General features: G+C 40.9%; 1 protein-coding gene across 6 annotated transcripts in view; it reads right to left on the bottom strand.

Moving 5' to 3' along the window:
- DTNB (dystrobrevin beta) overlaps nt 1-22,281 on the bottom strand; it is a 233,980-nt gene that overhangs the window by 27,647 nt on the left and 184,052 nt on the right. For 4 of the 6 annotated variants that reach the window (XM_061154961.1, XM_061154963.1, XM_061154958.1 and 1 more), the window contains 4 exons: nt 17,802-17,887; nt 16,823-16,936; nt 11,557-11,653; nt 6,354-6,374 (listed from right to left, as the gene is read on the bottom strand). In XM_061154961.1, the coding sequence (XP_061010944.1) occupies nt 6,354-6,374; nt 11,557-11,653; nt 16,823-16,936; nt 17,802-17,887 (318 nt within the window). The remainder of the gene's footprint in view (nt 1-6,353; nt 6,375-11,556; nt 11,654-16,822; nt 16,937-17,801; nt 17,888-22,281) is intronic. The other 2 variants (XM_061154962.1, XM_061154959.1) reach the window with 1 other exon arrangement.

Genomic DNA, 22,281 nt, shown 5'->3' on the forward strand with positions numbered 1-22,281 from the left:
TAAAGGTTTGGGGCATAGTCACAGAGTACAGCACATTGGTCTTTGTTTACCAAAATCCATTACTGCAGCTGGCCAACTTGGAAGGGAGGGCAGCAATGGTGCCTAAGGCTCTGGTTATCACTGACCTGGCTTGTGTTTCTGAATACAGGGCATCATGCCAACCATGAAATAATGTTCATACTATTTGAGGGTGGTATTTGCGTAGGATTTCTCTTTTGATCCTCCAAAAGGCCAAGCTCACCCACTGCTCAATGAACATATGTAATAAGACATTGCTTGAAGATTAAATAAATAAATGGCAATCCTTTGCCTGTCAGGAAGCAGAAGACTCGGGCTTCTGTTGCAGAATATGGTGGGGCTAAGAAGTTCCAGAAAACTTTTAAGAGGCATGTGAATCACTTTCCAGTGAAACTGAGTTCAAAGATGAAGTGAACCAAGAGGGAAACTGACCCATGAACACATCAAGGGGTTCACCAGTAATCTCTTTAATGGACAGTGAGGAGGGTTTTATTTGCTGTTGTTTAGCCTTTTTTTGTAAGTACTTTCTCTTAAACTTACAAAGTTAACATTCATGAAGTTTGTCCTGGCAGAATCACAGGTCAACCATGGCTGTGTTTGGTGAAGCCATGGTCAGAGAAGGGGGCTTCTGAGAGCTAGCCCACACCATGTTTTCTCTGGTTTAGTCATGTGGGGTGTTTGTCTGCTTCCGGAAATCAGAAAGGGCCTGGGGCAAGATCCCAACTGGCTGAAGTAGAGAGATGCCAAGTGTGGGCATGTTCTCTTAGTGAAATCCCCAAGATCCTCTAATTACATAATTCTCAGAGTACCACCTATATAACTCTCTGGATCACTACTCTACAAATTGGGATCAAGGTCACCCTTGTCCCCTATCTTAATGCAATACTGTTTACAGTCTTTAACTCTGATGCTGATCTGTATATTAAAAGTAATGATTTTCTAATAGAAGGAACTGGAAAAATGTTTAAAGGAATACACACTTCATGAGTAACATGAACCCTTGCCTTGGATAGCTCATTTTATTTGGCATTAGCAATACAGCAGTGAAATTTTATGGAACACTGAGTCTCTGAGAAAAAGGGACCCTGAAGGTGTCCCAAGAATAAATCTGTACACTGAAATCCCTCCAGAGTAGACTGGGAGACTGTTTGATCTTGAGGGAGTAGTCCACAGTTCAAGGCCACCATCAAAGCAGGGTCTTCACCAGTCTGCTGTTACTTTAATGTACCCCTCTGTACCACACTTCCGGTTATGGGCATTGGGTTCTTACTAAGCAAGTATTTTCAATGGATACAAACAACTACAGGTATCCTGCATTTTATAGATTATTTGTGCTTAAAAAAGAGAGGATGCTCTTACTCCACATAATCTGTTCTTTAGAGAGAAATAGTAAGAGAGTTAATTAAAATACTAACATATTGGCTTGTTCTTCCTATTCTTTTGGTAATGCTGAAAATTGTTTTTCTGATTCTTTTTATAAAGGACATTTCTGAACCATCATTTAGTCTCTTGGATAGATCTACCTATTATATGGAAGTACCTTGAGCAAAATTACTGCTTAGGTACTTGAACCAGTTATGTCCCTTACAAAAAACCTATACATTTGCATAGTTTTTAAGTCAATATCTTATACATTTGGTTAATACAAGCTTTCATTCAGCAACTATTTATTGAGTATCTGCCATGTGGCAGGCGCTGGGCTAGTGGCTAGGGGATGCAGTAGTGAAAAAGGCAGACAAGGTCCTTTAATTACGGTCTGACAATTATCATGGGCCTGATTAACCCTGACTCAACTGATATAATCTAATTCCTGCGTCTGTTAAACTGTAGGGTATATCATGGGTCGAACAGTCACTCAGTGAAGTCTTATCTGAAACAGCCAGGCAGTTCTACCCTTAATTACAAACCTAGGATCTGAGAAAAAAGAAGGGGGAGGAGGAAGGAAGGGGGGGAGGAAAGACAAAAGAATTATTAGCTGAGGTACTAATGTCACAAAAGTACTGGAAAAGTGGCGGAGGCTGAAGGTAGAACCACAGGCCTCAAATCACAGTTAAGGTCAGTTATCATCCATTTCCCTCAAATTCCCCAAAAGCCAAAATAATCCCTGAAAGGGAAGAAGGCAAATAGTATAAAAAGTTCTTGATAATGGATTTACAGACCCAGGGGAAAGATGTCTAGTAAATTCTTCATTTAAAAAGTCATAACTCTTTTACAACCCATACAGGGTAATGCATTTTGATAGAGAAGAAATTAAACTCTACCAGTCTGAACCTGGGAGGAAGAAAGGGTGACGACTTAGTTCTGTGGTAAATCCTTTTGGTGCTTCGATCAGTAATGATACAGATTAAAGCAGATGCTTGAGTTCTAAAGCTGTATGGTCTTCCCAGCTGTACATGTTACAAATGTTGGTGAACTAGGTAAAGCGAGTCCATTCAAATTTGCACCTCACTGAGAAGCCAATGGCAACCCACTCCAGTACTCTTGCCTGGAAAATCCCATGGACAGAGGAGCCTGGTAGGCTGCCGTCTATGGGGTTGCACAGAGTCAGACACGACTGAAGTGACTTAGCAGCAGTAGCAGTTAAGTCTTAGGTGGGTCCAATTTAAAGCTGTGATGCAGACAGAGAAAATTTCTACCTGTATCCACAGAGCAGGATTTCTTACCTCATATCACAGTGGGGAAGGATGAGGGAAAAACAATTTGTACCAATTCATGCTCTGGACAGTCCCCTGGGACAGTGAGGACTACAATGTGAGCTCAGGACCTTAGCGACAGAGAACTCCCAACACACGTACACGTTCACGGCAGGCTCCAGAGATCTGGGTCTAACTTCTCATTTTGCCAGCCTCAAGGAGAGTATGATCTCACACATGATCAAAGGTCACTGGAATGAACATGTTGTTATTTAATCCCCTGTCTGCTCAAGGTCAGCTTTAAATTGACCTGAGAAGTAATATGCCAGAAATGATCATTTCTGATTCTTGGGTTACACAGTAATCCATAAAATTTTTGAAAAATGAAGTGTCTCTTGGAAGCCCTTCCTGCTTCGATTAAAATAAATATCCACTATGTTTGTCCTCCTCTGAAAGGTGTTCTCAATAAGGTATTCTTGATCACATACTTTGCTGGCACATTCAGAGTGGGCTCAGGAGATGCTAGTCTGGGTGGATGGTTGGAGGAAGTTCCCAGCAAATGGTTTCAGCTGTAAAGCACATCTCTGGGCATTACCAGCACCTGCTTTTCTAATTCTTCTAAACAAACTAGAGGATCATCAGTTCAGTTCAATTCAGTCACTCAGTTGTGTACGACTCTTTGAGACCCCATGGACTGCAGCACACCAGGCCTCCCTGTCCATCACCAACTCCCAGAGTTTACTCAAACTCATGTCCATTGAGTTGGTGATACCATCCAAACATCTCATCCTCTGTCGTCCCCTTCTCCTCCTGTCTTCAATCTTTTCCAGCATCAGCATGTTTTTCAATGAGTCAGTTCTTCCAATCAGGTGGCCCAAATATTGGAGTTTCAGCTTCAGCATCAGTCCTTTCAATGAATATTCAGGACTGATTTCCTTTAGGATGGTCTGGTTGGATCTCCTTGCTGTCCAACGGACTCTCAAGAGTCTTCTCCAACACCACAGTTCAAAAGCATCAATTCTTCAGCACTCAGCTTTCTTTATAGTCCAACTCTCACATCCATATATGACTACTGGAAAAACCATAGCTTTGACTAGATGGACCTTTGTTGGCAATGTAATGTCTCTGCTTTTTAATATGCTGTCTAGGTTGGTCATAACTTTCCTTCCAAGGAGCAAGCGTCTTTAAATTTCATGGCTGCAATCACCATCTGCAGTGATTTTGGAACCTCCCAAAAAATGAAGTCTGTCACTGTTTCCCCATCTATTTGCCATGAAGTGATGGTACCGGATCCCATGATCTTAGTTTTCTGAATGCTGAGCTTTAAGCCAACTTTTTCACTCTCCTCTTTCACTTTCATCAAGAGGCTCTTTAGTTCTTCTTCACTTTCTGCCATAAGGGTGGTGTCATCTGCATATCTGAGGTTATTGATATTTCTCCCGGCAATCTTGATTCCAGCTTGTGCTTCATTCAGCCCAGCGTTAAATAAGCAGGGTGGCAATATACAGCTTTGACATACTTCTTTTCCTATTTGGAACCAGTCTGTTGTTCCATGTCCAGTTCTAACTGTTGCTTCCTGACATGCATACAGATTTCTCTCAGGAGACAGGTCAGGTGGTCTGGTATTCCCAACTCTTTAAGGATTTTCCAGTTTGTGGTGATTTACACAGTTGAAGGCTTTGGCAAAGTCAATAAAGCAGAAGTAGATGTTTTTCTGGAACTCTCTTGCTTTTTTGATGATCCAACGGATGTTGGCAATTTGAACTCAGGTTCCTCTGTCTTTTCTAAATCCAGCTTGAACATGTGGAAGTTCATGGTTCACATACTGTTGAAGGAGAATTCTCCTGGCTTGGAGAATTTTGAGCATTACTTTGCTAGTGTGTGAGATGAATGCAATTGTGCTGTAGTTTGAGCATTCTTTGGCATTGCCTTTCTTAGGGATTGGAATGAAAACTGATCTTTTCCAGTCCTGTGGACTGCTGAGTTTTCCAAATTTGCTGGTATATTGAGTGCAGCACTTACACAGCATCATCTTTTAGGATCTGAAATAACTGAATTGGAATTCCATCACCTCCACTAGTTTTGTTCATAGTGATGCTTTCTAAGGCCCACTTGACTTTGCATTCCAGGATGTCTGGCTCTAGATGAGTGATCACACCATTGTGATTATCTGGGTCATGAAGATCTTTTTTGTGTAGTTCTTCTGTGTATTCTTGCCACCTCTTCTTAATATCTTCGGTTTCTGTTAGGTCCATATCATTTCTGTCCTTTATTGTGTCCATCTTTGCATGAAATATTCCCTTGGTATCTCTAATTTTCTTGAAGAGATCGCTAATCTTTCCCATTCTATTGTTTGTTATTGAAGGATCATACTTCTCTGAAATTAAGGGTGGTCATATGTCTTGTTTTGGCCAATGGAACAGAGCAGAAGTGATATGTGCCACTTCTTGGGAAATGCATTTAAGGGCTGGGCTTGACCTTCCATCCTGATCATCTCCTGCTCTGCCCATGTGAATGTTCCCAGTAATACAAAGGTGCCATAAGATGAAAGTAATACATGATGTGTGAGTGAGGAAAACACAAAACCACATAAAGCAAAGACAAAAACAAGATTTGTTACATTAAAGCTATTGAGATGTAAGGGCTTGTTGCCTACTCTGACTTCATCTTTGTCTTCTTTCCCTCTTTTTGACAGTCTCCTTTTCTCTTTTCTTGCCTCCTCCCCTCATTACCCACCTCTTCCATCCTTTCCCTATGATTCCACTGCTCCCTTAACTGGAAATAATAGTAAATATAATGTTTTATACTCCTATTCTTAATTTAAAACATTGATAAATTTGCTTTTGAATAAGAAATGAGGACATTTGAATAAGAAGTGAGTACATTGAATGACGTATCTCACTTAAAAAAAAAAAAAAGCCGTGAGGTAAAATTAAAAATCAGCTTTAGCTTGTATGAAAAAATGTATGCTTTGAAAACTTTACTATGTTATATAAACATATGGTGTTACCATTGTTGATAGACCCTCAGTTGATTCCAGTGTGGGTTAGTGGCTATCAGGAAAAATAAAAACAAACATAAACCTTCCCTAAACATCAAGCAGCTCAGAAAAACCAAAGATCCCACTGGAGTAGTGCTGAACAGGAAATCACTTACAGCATGATCAACCACTTAGCTTTCATTGGTAACTTTGTTAAGAAGCCTGCTGGAGCTGGAACACCAAGAAGACTATTCAAGACTAAAGAACATCTAAAGTCATCAAAGGAACTTTGATGCACATCTTCATGCACAGTCATTCACAATATAGTATTTAGCCCCAAGGTCACCCCCACCATCCTGGAAGTTTTTTCAAGCAATTAAAGTCACCCTAATCATGAAGTGGCAGAGAACGTAAGTGCAGGAAATGCAATTGTAGCCTGGCTAATCATGCATATTTAAATAAACACAATAGATGTGTACTCTGAAGACAAATTCAACAAGCTCTGGTTTCAAATAAGAACATGCTCTATTAGGTAAACATGACGAGGGCTTTTAGGCTATTTTACAACACCAGGGAGAGAACTGATGAGGGTTTTACACAAGACCAACTCTGCAGAAATGATCTGGATGCAGGGAGGAGAGGAGAAAGTATGCAACAGTTATATGAGGAAAAGAAGACCATGCAAAGGAAGCAAGAGGTGGAGAATTCTGAAGTTCACTTACTGCCTGTTTTTGTTCTTCCTCCTAGAGGTGGTGAAGATGAAAAAAATGGTAGAGGGAAAAAAGGAGAGAGAGAGATTAATGCCCATCACCACAAACATCTGGAAAAAAGTGACAGAACAGGGTAAATCATGTCAGACTCATGGGTTCAGAGACCCAAGAGCCTGACCACCATCAGAGCATCATCAGGCGGACAGTGCAAATGGCAAGTTTTTGCCACATCCAGTTCTTTAAATGCTAACTTCTAGAGTTGAAGGAAAGAATCTCATAAAGCCTCTAGTCCAACTTCCCCTTTTATACACAAAAAAGACCTGACTTGCCCAAGGTTACATCACTATTTGGCATAAACTGAAAGAAGCAGCTCAACCATGACTCAAAAGTTCAATGATCATTCTGTTTCATCATTCACAATATTAACATGTGCTTAGGTACATTTCTCTATGCCAGTGGTTCTCAAAGTGTAGAACACAGATCAAGCAGCAGCAGCATCACCTGGAAACTTGTCAGAGATGCGTGCTTTGCCCCGTATCCCCCTCGACCAATAGAATCAGAATCCTTGGGGGCGAGGGCAGCACTGTTTCATGAGCCTTTCAGTGGATTCTGAATCCTGCTAGTTTGAGAACAAGTGCTCTTGAGAACCTCCTAGACACTAGAGAGTCCATCTGACCACAGATTCTTTTATTTAGTCTCCTCTCTTCCACGTGTGGAGCTTTTGGTCACTGTGTGGTCCTTGTCAAGGATGCACATGCATCCCCTACCCTTCCCCCTCTAAACTGGAAACTGCTTCAAGGACCTAAGAGGCTTTTCAAAGAGAGTTCTTGACCTGGCTGTCTCATTACTCCAACACAGGTTCATTTACTCCTTCCTATGCATGAAGCACTAGAAACATGAAGGTAAGGTATGGTCTCTGTCTCTCAGGACCTTACAGTGATGGTGCTCAGAGAAGGCCTTTCCTAACCCTTGGCTCTCAGAAGGCAGCTCTAGACACTCAAGAACGAAGCACAGTGAGGCGGAGATAAACACTTCCGAGTTCCTCTCTCTTCAGTCTTGTGCTTCTCAGTTTCTCTGTCTTTTAATGGGTCTCTTTGCTTCCTTTTTCTGTGTCTCATCATGGGTAACTGTGGTCATGACACCTCTGCTCTTGGCCCAAATACACAAATCTAAAAGCTGTTGCAATGGTTCCATTTAAATTGGATCCATCCATGCAGACTGTCTTTACTAAACATGTGTGTAGGAAGTCTTGGGAATAGATGGGTGATTCTCAGTCTGTAGATCTGGGAGCAATGGTGAGAATGATTTCAGTAAAGACAAGGAATTATAAAAGGGAGAGGAATAGTAAGAATCTGGAGAGAGTCATTTTATTCCTGCAAGGGAGAGACATGCATTGGAAATTAAATGGGCACCAAAAATCTCTTGAGGAAACTCCAGTTCAGCACCAGAAGAGAGTCTTCATTATCAAAGCCCCAGCTGCTAGATGACTGGCCAAACCTAGAACCACAAGCACCCAGGCAAAGAGGGGCCTGAGTGTTAGCTGAGTTCGCCTGAAGAAGTTAGCATGTTCCAGCTTTTGCATCTGGTGTGCACGGCTCCAGTTAGAAGGGGTTCGAGTTTTACAGTTGGGGAACGACGTTCCTGCTTAGTCAGGCTTCCCTGTAAGGCAGCACACTTTTCTTCCATTCGTCCGTCAAGGCAAACAGCCACAGAAGAGTTATTAAACAATTCAAAATGTGTTTTTATTGCTGGCATTAAATGTTGAAATGGAAATTGGTAGGGGAGGGACAGGGCAATCCTGACAAGTTGGAATTGCATCTGAGATCAAAAGACCAGTATATAATGTCTTAGCACTGTTTCTAAGACACCTTATTCTCACTGCTTTCTCCAGGTTGGGTATTGAAGACATCACCCTGGCTCAACAGAATAGGGAAGTTCAGAAAGCAAGGTTTCATGTTTGCACATTTGTGACTCTGCTCTATAGAATTTATCCAACGACATAAAATCGTGTTAATTTGCAGTAGACGCATGTCAGGTTAGGATGGGTGAGTGGACAGGGTAGTGTTTCTAGGACTCATAGAGCCCCCGTGTGCGTTGGGATTGGCAGAGAGTTGGTGAGGTGTTACTTAGGATGCTGTTTAATCCAAATTCACCAAAGTTAATCAGATAAAGGCTCTGTCAACATAATAAACAGGTCAGATATAAAGTCTTAGAACCTTTTTGTTATCAGTTAGTTAGGGTCAGTAAAGATTGACTGATGACAAGCCAGGCATAGGAGCCAAGTTGATTTAAAGGGGAGTAATAATGCCTTAATTATAAATTACAAATCTAGGATTGCTCAAGTTACCTGAAAATATGGGAGACCCATCCACGTGGGGGATATCTGGCTCAGCGGCCAGAGTGATGCCACAGCCACTGTAGTCATTGTCATCTATATTTTAAAAATTCATATTCCAAATCTCATTTGCAAATGACGTTAAAATTTAAAACCACAGAATTCATTTGGTAAATGCATTTCAAAAGCAATATTGGAAAAATGGAAAAAGAGGCAGAAAAATATTGGGAACATGATTAAGAAACAAACACAAACATACAACTATTTCTGGATCAAATAGGAAGTTCGAGGTAGAGGTTATCCATATATACTCATTCATCAGGGGGAAAAATGTAAAGAAAAGATACATTCTGAAACAAGGGGACTTGAGTGTCAGTCTGTATTATGTCATTTGGAAAATAACAATAAGGAGATGCCTGATACTCCCTGGTGACAGGGACCCAGTCTTAGTCACCATTATACACCACATAGCTAAACAGGACTCAGGAACTCAATACGTTTCTGCTAAATAAATGGTTTTTACCCTGCCTTATCCCTCCTCCCCCAAATTTACAATTTTTGCTGAATGAATTAATAAACAATGGTGACACTTCACACGCTTCTCCAAATTATCAATTTTCAAATAAACAGACACAGTATATAGTATTTCCCTGGAGCAGTAAAATGAAAGAATTCCCTGTGAAAGAGAAACTTACTGTGTGGTATATTTTAATTCATGAGTATCCCAGATCATGTGGCTCAATTGTCCATTTGACTAAATACTTACAGCTGTTGTATGAGGGCACTAAATGCTAGCGGATTGAACATCAGTGAAAGCAAGACAGTCCTTTGAAATTAAAATTAGAATTCTGAAGGGTACTTTTACTATTTGTTAGTAAATGTAGTTTTCATAGTAGGAAAACATCTTTGAGATTTTAAGAGAAGTCAATGATTCCTATGTATAACCTTTTAGGAGTGCATATAATATACAAATTAAGATTACGCTATAACCCTTTTAGGAAGCTGGACACAAGGTCTGAGATTTTCAACTGTGAATTTTAATCGACAGATTAAAAAAGATGACATTCCTGGTTTCTGTTTTCAAATCCTTTCTCCCTTTTTGAATGACCACAGCCTGTCAGGTGGATAAAGATAAGGCATTTAAGAGCCTGGGAGGGGATCCTACAAAACAGAGCAGTGAGGTCCTGCTTATTTTACTGAAATTGTAATTAAAAGACAACAGCTGGAAATACAAAGAATTGGAGGGTTTGGGAACAGAGTTGCAGGTACCAGCTCCCTCTGCTTAGGCCTTGAACACAAGTATCAGGGGTACACAGCGAGGTCAGGGTAATGCACATGGGACCAGGGCCAGGAACCCTGAGGAACAGGGAGGCCCATCAGCTGACCAGGCCCACCAGCTGACGGGAAAACCTTCTGTGATACTTAGGGGAAATGCATTCTGACTTCCCTTCAGTTTGCATAAACATTTTTGCCTTTTACAAAAATCACCCTGGGGTACCTTCCCATTTATGTTCTGGGTAATATCTGAGAACATTTTTCTGAAAGGGGGGTAAATCCCCTATCACCTTCTGTCCTCTGGGTGGACTAACCCCACAGCGGCAGAGCTCTCACAGCCCCGAACAGCTCCAGATGCTGCACTGGCCCAGTGTGTTTAAGTTCGCCCCTGCTCTCCTGAGTGGGTGACCGGGTTGCTTGGCTGGGTACTTGACAGCTATTTGAGGGATCTGGGCCAGGTTTTAGGCATAAGGTTTTCTTTAAACAAGACCCATTCAGACAAACTATTTCTCAGGAGAAATCCTGCTAACAGGGTTAATGTAGAAACATGTTTCCAAATACGTAATACCCAGGACCAAAGCTAGAAAAAACTCAGCTCAAGACTAAAAGAAATGATTGTCTCGAGCAAGCCAAAAGTCAGTTCAAAACACAAACACTCCATTTACCCAAGCTGCCAATACCACGAGCTTTATTATTAAAGGACGGGCTGATGATGAAGTTGAAGAAAAGTCTTCCAGCTGATCTGTTCTTGGATTTCCCCTCCAAGTCCAGACCCTTGTCACTCCAGGCCTGAATGATTTCACTAGACTCCCATTATCCTTTAGTTTCTCCTCTTCCTGACCTGTTGTGTACATTTTCCTAAACTATTGTTTTTAAAACCTTTAATGACTTCCCCTTATCACAGGATTAAATCCACCCCCTTAGCCTGGCTTCTGGCTTCTAACTCTGTGACATACCATGAAATGCAATGATTTCAGAGTATAGACAGAAAGACAGTAGGAATTCACAGCATAAACAAATGTACCCTGGTATTGCTGCTACAGGGCTGGTAAATACTTCCGCTCAGTGCCAGGCAAGCTGTCCAGGTGAAGACATTTAAATGCCAAGCATGCCTTTGCTCTAGGGTATGGAGGCTGTAATAGATTTTTCAATGAAAGGTAGTGAGGATTGAAATTATTCTATATTTTTCAAGCCCCAATATACCAAACCTAGAGCTATCTGCTATTTTATTGCTCCTAATAGAGCAAAATTATCAATTAGAGTTGGTTTGATTAGGGTGGTTTTCCTCTATAATACTTATTAAAATAGCACACAATATTTGGTAAGTATTCAGGTACACTCTTTGAAGCTTTGTCTTAAAAGAAACTATATAATTGAGAAATATTCATTTATATATAGCTAATATTCTATTTACAAACATTCTTATTTATTCATAAAAGCACATCACTCCGGTTCTGGTTATTAATTTTTTGTAATTGGGCTTTAAATAGTTAACCCTTTGGCCTCATCCTATTCTGACATCACAGGGAAGGCAGAAGCTGAGCTGGGGGTGAAGATGGACAAGAAGAGCTGAGGTGGGAGGAGGAGACTGGCCACTGCTCTTACCTTCAGTAGCTTCATCAGCCCTTCCAGCTGGACCATCAGCTCCCGCCTGCTCTCCTGCAATGCTGACATCCTCTGCTCCAGTTCATCTTTCCTCTGCCTGTCAGAAAGGAAAAGCTCATGAGAAATGAAGAGATGAAGCTCTGATGCTGGACATATAAAATGGTGATAGTATCTGTTTTGCCCACTGCTATGAGAATAGCATGTAAAAGTGCCTTGGAAAGTAGACATTGCTGTAGAGCAAAAAAGTATTGTTAATATCATTAAAGTCATTTTTTAAATTCTTCAGGAAGTCAAATACCTCATTTACATGAATTAGTTCAAATTTAAATTAACAGTGGAGAAAAATGTGTGAAAACTGCTCAGATAAGACAGGATTCAGTCGTCAGTGCTCCCAGAACCACCCATCAGGCTCTGAAAAAGTGTGACAGACATGAGGATGACTGTCTCAGAGAACTTGGTTTCCCTGAGGACAGATTTCATGCCATCAAGTCTAGGTCAATCTGTCCAAACCCAAACTTAAGACTTTCCTTCCTAAATGGTTCTCTTTCTCAATTTCCCCATCTCTCCTACTTTTTCTTCTAAGCTCTTATGGCTGAAAAACTCGATCCTCTCTGATACTTTCCTGTTCATTTCCTAGATTTCAACGGTCACCCAATTCAGATGATTCCTGAATATCAGGTGTCTTATCTTTCTATTCCTGCTTCTCTGACTTTATCCAAGTATGCTTCACCTCACACACGCAATGGTCTCCTAGCTTGACTAATCCTGATTTCATCTACGATGACTGGGAAAAAGCACTGGAATATAAATCAAGAGATTGAGGCTCACCATTTTACTCACTGTGCAACCTTGGACAAGTCACTTAACCTGTCTTAGTCTCAATTTTCTCTTCTCTAAAATGGAACTAATAACAAATTACTAACAGTAACATTTTTAAAAGTTTTTTTGATGTGGACCATTTTTAAAGTTTTTATTGAATTTGTTACAATATTGCTTCTGTTTTATGTTTTGATCTTTGGGTCGTGAGGCATGCAGGATCATATTTCCCCAACCGGGGATTGCACCCACACTCCCTGCATTAGAAGGTGAAGTCTTAACCACTGGACCACCAGGAAAGTCCCAACAATAGCACTATCTTGAAGATCAAGTAAGATGATGGACATGAAAGCATTCTGTGGCCTTTACAATGCCACTCAAAGGAAAGCTGTACTCCTTTCATCATTTCTTATAATAACCTAAACAGAATTTCTAGCATCACTGACTCTGACCTGCATAGTCTAGACCCCTGTTGTCTAATGTGGTAGCCACTGGCCACATGTGACTACTCAGCACTAGTCTGAATTGAGATGTAAGTGTAACTTAAACACTGGATTTAAAAACTTAGTGTGAATGAAAGTAAAATATCACAATAATTTTTAATGTTGATTAAATGTTGAAAAGATAATATTTTAGATTAGGCAGGTTAAATAAAAGAAGTTTTAATGATACCTATTTTCTTTTAGTTTTTCAACATGGTTGTTAGAAAAATTTTAATACATAGATGGCTCACATTATACTTCTATCAGAGAGAATACCGCTACAAACTCTACCTACATTCGATCCTCAGTTCCTTATTTCCCTTTCTCTTCTGTGTCTGGCTCTCCAGCCATGGTTCACTTTTCCCTAAGCAGACGGCATCACTTTACGACTCAGTATTCCCCTGCTCTCTTCCAAATACTATTTACTCCTTAGTGCCCATCCTAAATGTCACTCTTTTTAGGAAGCTATTCCTGATTACTTCAGTGAGTATCAGATCCTACTTATTTAATCACTATAGCAACCGGTGCTTCTCTGGGGCACTTAATTTATTTTACCTTGTACTGCTCTCACTCATACCATGACGCAAAATCTTTGAGGTCAGGGGATGAGCCTTACTCATCTTTGCATATACTGAATGATTAAGAGAATATCACGTATCCAGTGTGGACTCAATTAACATCATGAACTTAGTGAAATCATTATTTGAAGCTCTCTAAGGATTTCCAATGACCTATCACTTAAGGCTCTCAGAATCTGGTCTCAATTATCCAACTAATTTTATCTCCCATCACTGGCACTCTAAAGATTAATTCACTGGATGGCTGAAAACAAATTCTTAGCTTCAAGATTCTTTTCTCTCTCTGAAATGCGTTATATTTATTGGGGAATCTTGCTGAACCCTAACTCTGTATATAATCTTAAATGTTTTGTGCCACACTCCATTCAAACCATACCTACCTTTCATGGTTCAGCCCAAATTCCACCACCTTTGGGGGGCAAATAGCTTCTAAATTTCTTCTAATATCCACACTACTTATTATTAACATTGTATAGTATTACTGAGTTGATTAGAAAATCACTTTATGTTTTGTTTCCAAAACAAGATTATAAATTTTTAAGATAGATTCATTTGTCTTCTTGTCTTTATACTCCCTAAATTTCCATCGCAGGTATAAACTCAATAAGGAGTTGACTCATTCAATTTTCTAGAAAGTCTTTCTTCCCTGAACCACAAGACTGGATGCAGTACTCTTTCTCTGTGCTATGCAGGATCAAGTAATTACAATACAAAATGGCAAAAATGAATGGACTACAGCTATTAATTCTTGCAACTACATGGAAATGATCCTAAAGAACAATATTAAGTGGGAAAAATGTCCCAGAAGACTACATATAATTTCATTTCAATAAAGCTCAAAAAATAAAAAGCAAAACTAGACACTCTATTGTGTGAACATACACACATATCTGAAAATACTGTTTAAAAAGCAAGGGAATGATAAAGCAAATTCTGGATAGAGGTTAGCTCTGGGGGGAAGGCAGAAGGAAGTGAGACAAGATGGGGGAACTTACACAGATGACATAGCTTTAGCAATATGTGAATTCTCAAGTAGGGTGTGGGTTTCTGGGTGTTCATTTTAGCATTGTGTTTCATATCTTACTCATTTGTCTCATTTATTATTATAATAACAAATATACCATTAAAAATAATAAAGGGGGAAAAGACAATTTTGGCAGTCAGGATTCGTAACCACTAACCCTAAGGATAAAATTCTCTATCTTGTTTTATTATACTAGCTGGGTATTGGCAGTTCCTGTATTCATATACATAGATCAAAAGCAGAAGGATGTCAGAACCTACAAATGAATCCTGCCCTTCATGTGTCTTGTGATAAACAAAAGTTTGTAATATTAATCTAAATGCATTTACCAACTTCTTTCATGGCTAGTAATTCTGAGAAATTAGTTTCTATTCCAAAATTCTAAAGAAATTCTTCTACGTTTACTTCTAGAAGTTTTAACATTTTTGTCTCCATGTTTCATCCGTCTGCCGGTGTTTTTTGTACATAAGTGTGAGGAAAAAAGCCAATATGTGTGTCCTTATGCATGAGCAATTGCTCTAGCACACTTCATTAAACTGTCCTTTTTTCAGTGCTACAGAAGCTGCTTTTGAGATCAAATACTTTCTGACTTCTCAGAATTTAGACCTTCCTTGGACTTAGATTAAATTCCTGCTTCTTACTGCCTGATGTCACAGCACTGGATTCTGCCCTTTGTCTATTCTACTGTCTACGCTTTTTCAGATCTCTCTAGCATAAAGAAGCCCTTTCAGCAATCCAAGTCCCAGCAACAGTGAAACTAAAGTATGACAGTTTTTTGCGTTTCTAGATACAAGATAGTCACCTATGCCTGAGCTGAGGTGGGGAAAGAAAACAGCTGGCTGTATCTTATCGGAGCTGTGCTCCGAGTCAGCAGCTTCTGCTTTCCCGTCCTTCCTGGTATGACACCAACTGTGCTGATTTCCCAAATGTTCGACAGCAGAACCAGAGCCACCAAGATCTCAGCCCGACTAAATTCAGAAACTCAACTGAATTTCTTTTTTGGAGAATGGGAATCTCTGTATCTCTAAAGATTTTCTTCTGCACAGCTTAAATTCCTGATGACTTATCTATTAATGACATAAATCTAAACAGAAGGACAGTTAGAAAAAAACAATCATCTCCATTCTCTAAGAGAAGAAATCATGGCTGGGAAGCTAATTGATCTAAATCAAAGGAAGAACTAAGAAAGGACTTTCAGCTCTGCAGAAATCCAGGTGATGGCACATTAGAAATCGACTTGTGGGATGCCAAAGGTTACAACCTATGCAAAAAGAATCCACTGTTTGGGAATCCACAGATCCGGTGAGAATCAAGTCACTCATTTAGTTTCCATAATGGCATCACTTATGGAAGAAGGTGCACACATCTTTCTAACACTGATAGGAAATAAGACACTATGAATGTTGATCCCCAGGAGAAAGGAACGGCAACCCACTCCAGTATGCTTGCCTAGAGAATTCCATGGACAGACCATGGGGTCGCAAAGAGTCAGACACGATGGAGCAACTAACACACACACACAATGTTGCCCGGATCATGCTCATGTCATACTCTTCTGGAAGATGCCCTCGTTCCCCTGAAAACAGTACCAAGTGGGAGCTGAAGCTGCTCTCTACTCCAATCCTGATCCCACATCCTTGGTCTCTCACTCCTTGAAAGAGTTTATGTTGAAGTGGAAGGTTCCTTTTCCCTGTTGCTGGGAAAGACTGAAGGCAGGAGGAGAAGGGGACGACAGAGGATGAGATGGTTGGATGGCATCACTGACTTAATGGACATGACGTTGAGCAAACTTCGGAAGCTGGTGATGGACAGGGAAGCCTGGCGTGCTGCAGTCCATGGGGTCTCAAAGAGTCAGATACAACTGAGTGACTGAACTGAACTGAACTGGAAGGTACCACAGCCACGGTGTAAGGGATTCCCACTTGGTTTCACATCTCAGGGGATTTCCCACCACGGACTCCTGATTTAGGAAGTGCTAGAGAACATACTCGAAGGACAGGGAGAGCATTATTCCTAGCCAAGAGTCTCTAAAGTCAGACTAATTTCAAGATAAGAAGATGGAGTGCAGCACACTGGGCTTCTTAAAGCGATCACGGAAGTATAAACACTGCTCTGCTTGCGGTGGAGCTGGAGGGTGGTGTTTACCTAGTTCTGGAATGAAGGCAGGAGATCGCAGATGATTAATAAAGGAACTCAAACATCTGAAGCAGTAACAGAATGAGTGGAATGCTTCAGCTATTCGTTTTAACATGACTAGATGTACGGATGAACGGATCCTATCCTACTGGTTTGGTTTCCTGAGATATGAACTCCTATCGGAGCAGGTTATACATCGGAATGGCGGTGCGGGCAGGACTCTGACTTACCTCAGGAGCCGCAGCTCGGCCAGCAGCGTGGGGTTCTGCTGGGCCTTCTCCGGGGTGGGCTGGGACGCCTGCTCATGCTCCAGACGGAGACGCTGAATCTCCTGCAGGATCTCTCTAGACAGGGTGGATGAAAGAGATGGCTACGTGATGCTTCCCAGCGGTCTCTCTCTCTCTCTCTGCTGTTAGAAGTTTTTATTCCACTAGTGCTGCCTCTAGCTATCTTGTTCCGAGTGCTTCTGAACAAACAAGACGTGAGATAGACATCATCTTAAAATACCCACACTTCGTATTTCCTCAATGAAACAACCCTTTGTGGTAGAAAAAGTCATATAAATCTTCTCAAGAACTCGAAAAATCTCCACAGAAGAAAAATGACAACTAGAATACTCAGTTCCTCTCTGGGGGAAACTTGCAGCCTCCGAATGCAGGTCTAGTGCCCAGGTCCTCAAGTCTCCCTCCATCTCGCTTCCTCTCCTGACCCCCGACCCCTACCCCAAGAGCTGATGGCGGCCCCTTCCTCCACGATGCCTGTTATCTTCTGTCCAACCTCCTCATCCTGGTTCCTGCCTTTTCAGTGCGTGATGTTGTGTTGTTTGGGCTCCGAGCCTATGAACGGCTTTTCTGTGAGAGACCCAAGAGTGGCACGCAGCATCACGGGCCAGGACGAGATGGCGAGACAGAGCAAAGGCTCCTGGAGCAGAGCGGAGAAAGGAATGGTGAGAGGGGCACACACTGGTGGGTGGGGAAAAGAATTTCCCTGAGGGCATGTGAGCAGGGTTGCGGACTGCCAGAATGAACTGCATGCAGAGTTCATGCACAAATTAGTGTCCAGGGCAAGACTTGGGCTGGCCTATCTTAAACGAGGTGGAATCTTCCTTTGTGGTCAAAACCCATCTAGACTGCAAGGAAAACGAGAATCAGATACTCACATGATAATCTTGGGCTTATAAACTGGCCTGGCCTCTCTCTGCATTCTTACCTGTTTTTATTCTCCAGTTCTGCAATAAGCTGTCTTTGTTGTTTGTTGGCATCAAAGTTAAAGCTCAAGTCAGTGGGAGGACGGGTCTAGAGTGAGGAAGAAAGGTTTTTGGTTTTGGATTCAAATATCTCCAGAGCCCCAGATGGACTGATTTTTTTTTTTTAAAGAAACAGATTTTTGAGGTATAATCTACATACCATAAAATCCACCCATTTTAAGTGTACAATTCAATGAGTCTTAGTATATTTAAAGTTATGCAAACCAAGCACCACAGTCCAGTTTTAGAACATTTTTCACCACCACGGAAAGTTCCCTCATGCCAGTTTGTAGTAAACTACCACTCCCATCCCCAACCGCAGGCTAACACTGATCTGCTTTCTGTCTACAGTTTTGCCTTTTCTATATACATATACATGGAATGATACAACATGTACTCTTTGGTTTCTGGCTTCCACTTACTATGTTTCTGAGGTTCATCCACATTGCTCCATGAATCAGGGTTCCTTCCTTTTTACTGCTGAATAGTATTCCACTGTTTTCAGCTTTTGGTTATTACAAATGAAGCTGCTCTGAACTCTCATTTACAAATCTTTGTGTTGATATGTGTTTTCATCTCTTTTGATTAAATACCTAAGAGTGGAACTCCTAAGTTACACTCCTAAGTAACTCTGTATTTAACATATTGAGAAAGTGTCAAACTGTTTCCCAAAGTGGCTGAACCATTTTACAATCCCAGCAATAGTAAAGGAGGGTTCCAACTTTGTCATATCCTTGCCAATACCTGTCATTGTCTTTTTGGTTTTAACCATCCAAGTGAACATGAAGTACCTAAATTGTGGGTTTTTTTAAAATGAGATATAATTTACGTGCTTTAAAATTTACCCTTTTAAAGTCTACATTTCAGTGGTTTGAAACTATATTTATAAGACTGTGAGCCCATCATCAGCATCTACTTTCAGGACATTTTTATCACCCCCAAAAGAAACCCACAGTCACTCCATACTACCTTGAGACAACCTCTAATCTACTTTCTGTATCTATGGGTTTGCCTATTCTAGACAGTTCCTACAAATGGAATCATTCAATATGTGATCTTTTAAGTATCACTTCTTTCACTTAGCAAATGATTTCAGGGTTCATCCATGTTGTAGCACGTGTCAGTATTTCACTACTTTTTATGGTTGAATAATATTCCAACATATGGATAGATGGTATTTTGTCCATCCATTCAACAACTGATGAGTATTTGGGTTGTTTCCATTTTGGTGGACTATTTTGAATAATGCCGTTATGAGCATTTGTGGACAAGTTTCTGTATAGAGACATGCTTTCATTTTGGGAGGTATATAAGAGTGAAACTGCAGGTTTATATAGTAACTGTCTTTTGAGGAACTGCCAAGGCTGTTTCCTACATGGCTGCACTTTTAATGATATACAAATAATTTACATTCTCACTAGCAATATATGAGAGGTCCATTTTTCTACTTTCTTGCCAACAGTTGTTATTGTCCATTCTTTTGACCACAGTCATCCTAGAGAGTATAAAATGTATCTTATTGTGAATTTGGACTTCCTAGGTGGTTCAGCGGTAAAGAATCCACCTGCCAATGTAGGAGACACAGGTTTGATCCCTGGGTTGGAAGATCCCCTGGAGAAGGAATTGGCAACGCACTCTAGTATTCTTGCCTGGAAAATTCCACGGACAGAGGAGCCTGGCTGGCTGTAGTCCATAGGGTCACAAAGAGTTGGATACAACTTAGCTACTGAGCATGCACACGCATTGTGAATTCAATTTTTATTTTCCTAATGAGGAATATGTTCAGCATACTTTCACGAGCTTACTGGCCATCTAAATACCTTTGGAGAAATCATTATGGTTTTGATTTTCAAATCCACTGACGTTTTTGACTCTTATTACCTTCTTTAAGAATATGGAAGTCAATCAACACAAAATATGAAAATGGATGACTAGGTGACATTTCCCTTTTATTGATTAGCCACAGTGGAAGCTCTAATGAAGGCTCTGGTATGGTTATGCTTCCCTCCATGTATAAACATGATATATGATGAAGCAGAAACTTTGTTTCCTATCTAGTGCTTAAAGATGCAATCAGTAATTCTTTTCATGTGAAACTTCTTAAATAAACATAGGCAAAACAGCATAGCAAATCTGAGTCAGAGGCTTTTTTATTTAATCAAATTACCAAATACTTTTCTTTTTTAAAAGGGGAAAAAGTGATCTTTCTTCCTACAAGAAGAGTGGACCAGTGGCCAATTGAGCAAGTTCTCTCTATTATCTATGCACAGTCTTGTGAGAGCCTGAGCTGAACCTCAGAAAAATGGCAAGCCTGAGACTAAACCTGCTATGAATAATAGATTTACAAATCCTGAAGACTGGAGTTAAAATGAATGGTTCCTTATCAGAGTGGGACCAAGGAAAATTATGGATGAGGAAATGAACTCTGAAATGAACTGGTTTCATATACTGACAAGTAAACAAAAATCCCCAAAGTATTTCACTGGACATTTCTAAAGAATCTTTTTAGTTTTGAGTGTCTGACTGCAGTGCTGAAGCATCTTTCACAGAGGAAGTTAACACACGAATCAAGAATTATTATCAACAGTGATTCCTAATGAGAACATGCCATACAGCACAGGGAGCTCTACTTAATGCAGTGTGGTGACCTGAATGGGAATGAAGTCCAAAAGGGAGGAGATACACGTATATGTGTGGCTGATTCATTTTGCTGTACAGTAGAAGCTAACACAACATTGTAAAGCAACTATATATATGCCAACAAAAATTAACTTTAAAAAATAGTGATTCCTAACCAGGCAATATTCTTTGGCACCAAGAAGCATTGTGACTCAAACATAAAGAAGTAGGGGTGGGGGCTTCCCTGGTGGTCAAATGGTTGAGTCTGCCTTGAAATGCTGGGGACACTGGTTCAATCCCTGGTCTGGGAAGACCCCACATGCCATGGGGCAACTGAGTCTGTGCACCACAACTACTGAAGCCTGAGTGCCTAGAGCCTGTGATCCAAAACAAGAGAAGGCACGGCAATGCCAAGCCTGTGCACCGCAATGCAAAGTAGTCCCTGACCTCTGCAACTAGAGAGAGCCTACGCACAGCAACGAAGACTCAGAATGGCCAAACATAACTAAATAAATAAAAATTATACACACACACACAAAAGAAGAAGTAGAGGTGGAAGAAGATTCAAACCCTTAGTTGCTGTCCCACCTGGAGCAGCCTGCATCCTCGCTCCTTCACCTGGATGTAACAACAGGGAGAGCCCCCAGTGAAGAGAGTCGAATGCTGGCTTATTTCACTCAGACAAACATCACACATAGCCAAGGTACATTAAATAACAGAGAAATGTAGGGGTTTTATTTACTGACCACCTTAGACACCACAGTATTCCTTAAAAAAGTAAATAAATAAATAAAGCCAGGTATCCCTTCCTAAAATGCCTCCAGAGAAAACGAGGGAACAGTTAGTTTAAAAAAACATGGAATACTTTAGCCAGAAGAGACCTAAAGATGTTTTCTTTCAAAAATTAAATAGTTCATTCATTTACTCAACAAATGTTTCCTGAGCACTTACTATGTGTTAGATACTGTTCCAGAAACTAGGGATGCATTAGTGAATAAGGCAGTGGTCCCCAACCTTTTTGGCAGCAGGAACCATTACATGGAAGACAATTTTTACATGGAACGGGGAGGCGGGAGGATGATTTCAGGATGATTCAAGTGCATTATATTTATTGTGCACTTTAATGCCACTGCTGATCTGACAGGAGGCACCAGTCCCTGGCTCGTACGTTAGGGATGCCTGAATACAGCTTCTACCCTCATGTAGCTTACATTACGCAGAAAGCAACGGCAACCCACTCCAGTACTCTTGCCTGGAAAATCCCATGGATGGAGGAGCCTGGTAGGCTGCAGTCCATGGGGTCACTGAGTCGGACATGACTGAGCGACTTCACTTTCACTTTTCGCTTTCATGCACTGGAGAAGGAAATGGCAACCCATTCCAGTGTTTTTGCCTGGAGAATCCCAGGGATGGCGGAACCTGGTGGGCTGCCATCTATGGGGTCACACAGAGTCGGACATGACTGACGTGACTTAGCAGCAACAGCAGCAGCTTACATTACACTGGGAAAGAAAGGTAAGAAATATATATACATATGTATGACATCAGTAGTGATATATCTGATGAAGAAATACAGGGTAATGAAACAGAATAAACTGAAACAGAAGACTTTTTAAATTAGGTAGTTATAAAAGACTCAGTGAACCGAGGAAGCAAGCCAGGTGAAGGGCTGGGGGTTGGTGGCTCAGGCTTGCTGGGCAGAGAGAAGGGTGAAGGCCCACAGTGCTTCAGGTGGGTGTGTTCAGTCAGCACTGATGGAGAGGAGTTAGCCGTGAAGCAAGGGTGGGAGATAAACTGGGAGAGTCCAGATCACAAAGGGCCTTT

Source organism: Dama dama, chromosome 11 (genome assembly GCF_033118175.1).
Source record: "Dama dama isolate Ldn47 chromosome 11, ASM3311817v1, whole genome shotgun sequence".
Lineage (NCBI taxonomy): Eukaryota > Metazoa > Chordata > Mammalia > Artiodactyla > Cervidae > Dama > Dama dama.